Below are 8,448 nucleotides of genomic sequence, written 5' to 3' on the forward strand. Positions count from 1 at the left end.
ATAAAATATAAAAAAAAAATCTATAATTAAAAATGATATCAAAATCATTAAAAACCAATTATAAGAAAGAATCAATTTATAATTTAACTTTTATAAAAAATTCGATGATATCATTTTTATTATTTATCACAGACTTAAAGAATGAGTCGTTTAACTCAAATTAAAAAATTGAAGATATAAGAAATTTCTGAGAATGATTCGACAAATTTATAATCATCGAAACGATAATGATACACTTTATTTTAAACACATTTATAATATCTATTAATTAACGTTTTTTTATAATTGAGAACTATTGTTTCAGCGAGGCAAGAAAAAATTGATCATCTTATCAACGCATCATTAAATCATCAATTAGATTACAGGAAGATTGAATGATTTGAACATTAAAAACATGGAGTTTTTTGTTTACTGTTTATTGTATTGATGTACATTTTATATGAACATAAATTGCTTGAAAATGATATATCAATGCACCAAAAATTAAGCTTTAAATGAGTGGACTATGTGATTCGCATGTTCTACTCTGTATAAAGCGGTATCTCGATGCATATGAGCACTCTCTGCGGTAATATAATCCGCGTAGTTGTTTAACATCTGTTCGAACTAGAAAAAAAAATAAAATTAAAATCGTTATTCTAAATTGATAAAAAATTTGGAAAATCCAAAAGTGCACGCCTCGAACGCTCATGTTATGTTTTTTTTTAAAAGTTAAATTTCGAATAAAATTGAATATCCCGCTCTTTTCCCATAGAAATTTCCATGGTAAATATACGGTAATAAAAGTAAAAAAAAAATAAATAAGGAGAACATTCCTAATGAAAAATGGCGGCAGTGTGTGTTTGTTTACATGTAAGATTGCCGGTTTTAACCGTAATGATTTATTTTTAAAAAAACGAGAAGGCCTACAGTAGTGATTTTCGAAAGGAACCTTCTTTGCTTATTTCTGAAAATTTTGAAAAAAAAATTAAGTAGTTTCGTCAAGTCGTTCTCGAGATATCCGTACCACGCCGTTTTTTTGAACCACAGACTAATGGACGTCCACGATAAATTTTTTTTAATGAACTTTTTTTTATATTAATACATATTAGACAAATTAAAAAAAGTATCAGCATTATTTATTAGTGTTTCAGCTTTATATTGATGTGCTTTTCATAATGTGTAAGAGTAATAGAAAAAAAATATATGCACTTTAATGAGTGGAAATCGTGTGACCTTGACAGGTCGCTTATAAAGCACAACCTCTCCGCTTCGCTTCCGAGGCGTGAAATAATCATTGAATACTTACTTTCTCAAGTTGATCATCGTTTTTGATGAACTCCTCAATGACAACGGAAATATCGTCTACCAGGTTGAGTGGGTTGTTGCTGTAATAAAGGAAATTAATAAGGTTTAATTTATTAAATTAACGTATAGAAATATATATTTCATTATTTTTTTTTTGCATATATAATTACGTTTTGTGGATTAAATCTTGATTATTATCGATGAATTTTAAAATAGCATCTACACCATTAGTGCTGTACTGCGCAATTCCCACGAAAAATAACCACGGATTTTTGTCAATTAATTCACCCTTTACAAACATTGTCATTAATTTTTGCAACAGTTGATAGTCTGATGAACACATGAGTGCCAACAAAACGTCATCGTCTTTGTTAATTAAAAACTTGCTTAGTAATTTATTCCATGTATCTTTATCGGCACCACGAATTCCAGCACAAAGCATTTCTCGCCGGATATCCGGCAAAAGTCTGCATGGAAAAACAGAAACAAAAAATTTATTGACATTTTTAAATCAATCTATATGGATATGAGATAAAGATATTGAACTGACGGATGTTGAACTGGGTCAGTGAGCCAATTTTCGAGTTTAGTGAGTGCATAGCTTCTGCATAATTCCGATCCATAGAAGCAAGTCCATTTTATAAATGATATTTTTTGAAGTCTTTTCAAAAAATTCATCGGATCTTTATCGGTTGATACTTCATCGGACAAGATAGTTCTTTCTAAGCTTTCAGATAACTCCAAAATCGATTTCTACAAAGAGTTTTATTTTATTATCACTGTTACGACAACTTTTGATGCAATATCTTATATGAAAAAAAAAATTGGCACTTGAATTCAAAGGAACAGAATAATAAATAAAACAGTTCGTGATGTACAAGATTTGTAACCTGTTCATGATTAACAAGAAAATAGTAGAAAAAATAAAGTTTATTTCTTATGTCTACCTTAAAGCTTTCATAATATTGTGAATTAGATATCGAGGAGAATTGAAACAAACGGAACATTTTTTCCCAAAACGTAGCCCACGGAACGTATTCTGTTTCTAATGTGAGATATTTCGCTAAATCAAAAGCGATTTTGTAATTCAGGTATCCAAATTCAGCTAAAACAAATGCGTCGTCGATGAGCTGTGCACGATTGAGCACATGAATTTTATGATAATTATTCGATTTGAGGTACTGAATAATTAGTTTCCAATTTTCCTCATCGTAATTAACACGATAGTAGCCTAAAGAAAAAAATCAATTTCACATTCGATCTATAGACGCATTATCATCTCTTACAGACCGAATTACATACCGAACTGTTGTTTATTGGCTATGAGCCACTTATCTCGAGGGGGTGCTGAAATTTCAATTGATGCCGTTTCAGGATCAAACCAACCAGTAACAGTCGTATTAATAAAATCAGCATCACTTTCACTTGCGAAATTCATTGGTAACCAGTATTTAGCTGCTACATCTGTATCCTTTCTTTCCAAAACCTGCGACTGCGTTATTATCGCTTTGCTACTGTTGTAATCTCTATTTACTGTTAATATGGCCATTTTTATTTTGGTAAACCAACTTTTAAAACCGTTATCCACAATTTCCTTTTTGCCGTTAGCCATATTAATTATTTTAACGAAAACATTTGTGTTTCGAATCTCTTCACTAGATCCATTTCGTAATATAAAATAAAAACATAGATCAGTAATTTATTTTTGCACAAAAATATATAATACAATATGGTCAGAGTGAGAAGAGTCAGGCTGTTATTCAGAGCACTAATTTTAGTAATACTATCATTTATTGACTACAAGTAGAGAAAGTAACTAAATATTTAACTTTATTAATGGAATAGGAAATAGTTCAAAATCATAATTTAGCCGCTAACGACCGCCTGGTTGATGCGACTTTAAATAAATAAAAAAAAAAAAAGAAAAATCATAATTATACTAATGAAATAATACACATGAACTTAATTTCATATCTATTTTAGAAATTTAGATACTGCCTTAGTAGCCGATCTCTCTCCATTCTATCTGATATATATGTATACCTGTTTTGTAAGTAACTTTGAACGGCATTCTTGAAATTGTTTTCACCAACTACATGTTCGAGCATTCGAATCAAGAAACCACCTATATTTTAGATCATTGTTACAATTGAGTATTTATTTTTTGACATTCATTAAAAATTTAACAATGATAGATTTAACATACGTTTCGGATAAAAATTTGCACCCTGGTATTTCCTGCGGCTATAAAGATAATCATCTTCAAAGATACCGAATCGTTGACGATAAGCATATACATCCATTAAGTTCCATGTTTTCAAAGCCTGTATTTTATTAAGATATTATATAATTACACGGACAAAAAATTGTAGTTGCTACAACAGCATCTGTAGTTGAGGTTACTACAAGTTGGAGTAAGGAAATGCCAACTCTAACTTGAAGTAACCTCAAACTCACATGTAGTAATGCCAACTACAATCATCAATGTTTTACTACCCCGGATTAGAAAATACGATTTGTGACGATTAAAAATTTAATCGTCATAGTTTTTCACATTTAATCGTCTCTAATCGTCAAAAGACGATTTATTATTTTACGATTAAAAACGATTAATCACTATTAGAATTTCAAACCGTCATGAATCGTTTTTAATCTTCATGTGGGACCAAAAATTGCAATGTTATTTTACGATTAAAGACGATTCATGACGATTTGAAATTTTTAATCGTCTTTGATCGTAAAATAATATCGCAATTTCTGGTCCCACATAAAAATTTAATCGTTTTTAATCATCTTTTCATGATACCAGCATCGAAACTTGAAGTTTCAGTGTCTCTACAGCCCGTCGAAACAAGCTAATTTCAAGCCAATGCTGCAAACAATTGCTAGCGAATTCTTAATTCAAAAATACCTTCATACAACGGGCAGAAAAATGCATGTTTCTTCCCTTGGGAAGAAACACAATTGTTTTTGCCCGGTGTTAAACTGTAAAAAATCACCGGGGTAAGTCCAAACGGTGTAGGTGTTAAAATTATCGGTGTTAAATTTACCCCCGAAAGCGGTATGAAAATAACGCCGCCACCGGTGTAAATATTCTGTACCGGTGTTAAAATTACGCCGCCACCGGTGTAAATATTCTAGACCGGTGTTAAAATAACGCCACCGCTGGTGTAGATATTCTTTACCGGTGTTAAAATATTTTACTTTGTGAATATTTTTACTTACTCGATCACTATACTTGTTAATAAATGATATTTTTTATTAATTTTCATAAAGAACTGACATTTTTTGTATTTTATAATCTTTAAAGTTAATACTCCAAGCGGACGCAGTTTACCCTGCTTTTACACCGATATTACTCCGTTTTTACACCGGTTACCCTGCTTTTACTCCGATTTTACACCGGTTACCCCGATTTAACACCGGTATTTTTAACACCGGGCGGAGTTAAAATGAGTCCATTTTTAACACCGCTCTTTTTACAGTGTAGTTATATTTAATGTTCATTTGCAGCCTTATTACTCTCATTTGTTTACTTGTCACTTGAGTTTACTCATTTCATTTTTTAAGTGACAGTTTTAATCAACCAAATAAAAGTACTGAAAAATGAGTGAAAATAATATTTTTGTCTTATTTACTATTTAATAAGTGGCTGTACATCACATATTTCTCATTCTCTAACAGTTCTACGCATTATCGGCTTGAAATTAACTTGTTTCTGACTGGCTGCTGACACTGAATCTTCAAGTTCCGATGCAGGTAATCATGAAAAATATAGTGTGTGATCCAGGATAAAACACGATTTCAGACTAGGGTGATGTCAGCCCTCACCTGCGGCTCGGGCAGCCAACCTCACCCTAGTCTGAAATCGTCTTGTTTCATCCCTTGTCACACAATATACTATTAATCATCAATTGACGATTCATGACGATTAAAACATTTTTAATCGTCATTAATCGTATTTTCTAATCAGAGACAATATTCTTGTTGGCAGAACCGCAATTTTTTTTCCGTGTAAAAAATTTTCGAATACTGTAAATGATTTCTTTAGGAATACCACCCAGAAAAAAAAATCAGATTTATACAGTCAAATTCCATTAATTAGAACTTCTAAATTGTTTACCCCCACTACGAGCTACGCTGTCTCCCACCCGATGCAATATACTTGTAAGTGTCGTGTATATTTATATATGCATAATTGACGTAGATGTAATGTAACAAAAACTAATTTTTGATAACGTAATTTACACTATGAGCGTAACTGTTTAATTATATATGTATCTCTGATTATTTTACTATACCTCATCGGTTATATGGTAGCTCAGATATTCTTTAAGAGTAACTGTCAATAATCCGTATTCACGAAATATACTAGGATTATAGTTTTCGAATGCATAATTAATCATTAATTTTGCTATGCCGCGGAAAAATTTTTCATTGCCAACAGTTGCAGTGTATTCCTCTTCAACAAATAATTCCTCACTATAAAACAAATGGATTTCTTGTTTAACATCAATATTTTCTGGCATATGTTGAAAAAAAAGAAAGTGGAGTAAAGTGACCCTTAGAAATTAATCAGTCATCAATACATTCAAAATTTAGGTAAATATATGTATTATTGTAAGTCAAATAGACTTGTTAGATATTTTTTAAGGTCTACTGGATTTTCCTTCCACTTTCTCATTTTTTTCGCTATATTTATATATATAGGCGAGGAGGTATCAGACCATGAGTGCCAAATATTCGACTTCCAAATTATGTGCGATTCTCTTCAATTGCATGATGTTATTTTCAGACTGGAAATTTTTTTTTTTATATATTTAATGATTAAATTCAAATAAAACAAAGCCTATAACTTTTTACGATTTCACGATAAGTTTAATATATAAAGAGATATGAATTTTTCAAGGTATATAAAATGACGAATGCAGAATAGTTTCGATGCATTGAAAATATATTAAAAATTATGATAAGATATGATAAATATTTTTTTTTATAGTCTTCATACTAGTTAAAAAAATTATCAAATTATAATAAAAATGGTATATGTTAATATTGTTTTTCAGTCATTTATCACACGCGCTCACTGGCTTCGTCACCCATTTTTTAAGTAATATCGCTGTTTCTCTCTGACTCACTCTGCACTGTTCTCTCTACTTCACGAATCTTAATTCTTCTTATCTTATAACGTTTTCTTGAAATTTTTATTGACAACAGTATGAAGAATATTAAAAAAAAAAAAATTGGAAGCTATAAAACTATTTTTATATGTATTTAAACAATATGACATCAAATTGCTCTATGGCAACATGCGTTTATATCAGCGGTATAACATATTGAATAGAACCGCGCAAAAAAATTAAGTCCGAATAGTTTTCGGTACTCATGTACCGATGTTTCCTTGATTAATAATAAAAAATAAAAATATTACTCGACATAAATGAAGTCTCCACCATTATATTTCGACGTTTGAAAGTTGGGCAGTACAACAAAATCAAATTTTACATGTTTGTTTTCATTGTACGAGATACCAGTATAATTTTTAAAAGCTTTCATTAAATTTTCAATATTTTCCATCAAGTATTTCCCATGTCCCAGAGCGTTTTTTCTGATCCATATTCTAATTGCGTGATTATTGGTTTTATCCAAATTATTGTCATCGAAATTTGTGAGCGCTATCCATCTTGAGTGTGTAATGGAAATTAATTAAGCAATTGAAGTTTTATTTATAAACTATGTGACAAACAATTATTTACATAAAAAATTACTCACTCGTGGAGTGTAACATTAGGTGAGTTTTCATCACGATTATACTTTAAATATAGACTATAGTTGCCTCGTGGTAAATTATGCGCGAATGTAATTTCCAATAACCCTTTCTTGTTAATTAAATACACATAAGTTGTATAACTTTTAATGGAATCAACGCTTTTTAGTTGAATCAAGTTGAGTTTATCAAGATTTTCCGTGTTAAATATTAATGTATCACATTCATGTTTTATTTCAATATCCATTGAGAGCTCACCGTTTGCCGAAAAAACATGTGATGTTGGTTCAGAAATAGAATTGAGTGCATTATTGGTATTATTAATATCAACCTTTTTATAAACTGAACAAATTTGAGTCCCTACCGAATCAGAAAATACGGCTGACGGAATCAATATTCCACATATTAGTATTGTTATCATGACTCCCGCGCTTTGTTTCAAAATTAACATCTCGATTGTCTTTCTAGAGTAATCAAATATTAAATGATAAAATAAAATTTTAAAAATGCTGTAGTTAAATTAAAAAATTAATTCGTCGTCCAAAGTTGAATAGTGACGATGCTGCGTAGTTTCATTAAACTGTAGTAATTAATGAACATTAACTTTAAAAGGTAGTTACATTTTATCTCGATCATGATAAAAACAACCACATAAATATGTTATAATGTGCTGTCGAATTGAATAATTTGTTTTTATATCTTAATTCTATTATTATCCAATCTATGAATTTAATTCCGAAACTTTTATAGAATTACATTAATTTTTTTTATAATAATTAAATTTTTAATGATAAAATAATTAAAAAAAAAAAATTATTATTAATACTCACAATAATGAACAATTGAAGACTTTCATCAGCTATCGCTACTATTACTGTGTCTCCATTTCGAGTACCGCCATATTTATATGAAAAATTTGTCCAATAAAATCCCACCACATTCACTTATGTTATATCTGAATGACATCATAAAGTTTTAGATACTAATTTTAAGAGAAAAAAAAAATGCTACAGGCAATTAATAAATCCCAAGTACGTGAAAACCAGCCATAAAAACTTAAAACGCGGGTCAAAGTGCGCCCCTCTAAAAAAAATTTTATAAGTTAATTGTCTTTAATAAAATGCGGGACAATATCAAAATTTTTAACGTTTTTTGACTAATAATTCATCTACTTCTACACCATTAATCTGTCATTGGTTCACTATCAATGTACGCATTAACAAATTTCTCTGTTATGAAAAAAACAATACTCGGGTGTGTTGATTTTGTATGATGTTAATTTAATCGAGATGATAACTAGATATGTGTTCAATAAAGTACATGAGCACTAAATGATTATCCGTAAAACTCAATGTCTTTAGCACTCATCGTTAATGTGTCCACCTTAAGATTAT

The 8,448-nt window shown here is 30.1% G+C and overlaps 1 protein-coding gene across 1 annotated transcript; it reads right to left on the reverse strand.

Annotated features, from left to right (window-relative positions):
* Positions 1-483: 483 nt before the first annotated feature.
* Positions 484-7,000, reverse strand: LOC130671032 (aminopeptidase N-like). Its single transcript, XM_057474710.1, has 9 exons — positions 6,719-7,000; positions 5,589-5,769; positions 3,494-3,611; positions 2,590-2,820; positions 2,235-2,518; positions 1,838-2,040; positions 1,458-1,754; positions 1,289-1,367; positions 484-606 (listed from the first exon to the last, which is right to left on the reverse strand). The coding sequence occupies exons 1-9, from the start codon at positions 6,862-6,864 to the stop codon at positions 484-486; spliced, it is 1,662 nt and encodes a 553-aa protein (XP_057330693.1). The 5' UTR covers positions 6,865-7,000.
* Between the last annotated feature and the right edge of the window lie 1,448 nt (positions 7,001-8,448).

This window comes from Microplitis mediator, chromosome 7 (genome assembly GCF_029852145.1).
Source record: "Microplitis mediator isolate UGA2020A chromosome 7, iyMicMedi2.1, whole genome shotgun sequence".
In the NCBI taxonomy this organism is placed as follows: Eukaryota; Metazoa; Arthropoda; class Insecta; order Hymenoptera; family Braconidae; genus Microplitis; species Microplitis mediator.

What these genes read in the sequence shown, in the direction of transcription:
- LOC130671032 (XM_057474710.1), bottom strand. Translation starts at nt 6,864, where the DNA reads ATGGAAAATATTGAAAATTTAATGAAAGCTTTTAAAAATTATACTGGT. An exon ending in TGCAAATTTTTATCCGAAAC is followed by an intron (nt 2,821 to 3,493) that starts GTATGTTAAATC and finishes CCATATTAACAG; the next exon opens with TAAATAGAGATTACAACAGT. An exon ending in AGCCAATAAACAACAGTTCG is followed by an intron (nt 2,519 to 2,589) that starts GTATGTAATTCG and finishes TTTTTTCTTTAG; the next exon opens with GCTACTATCGTGTTAATTAC.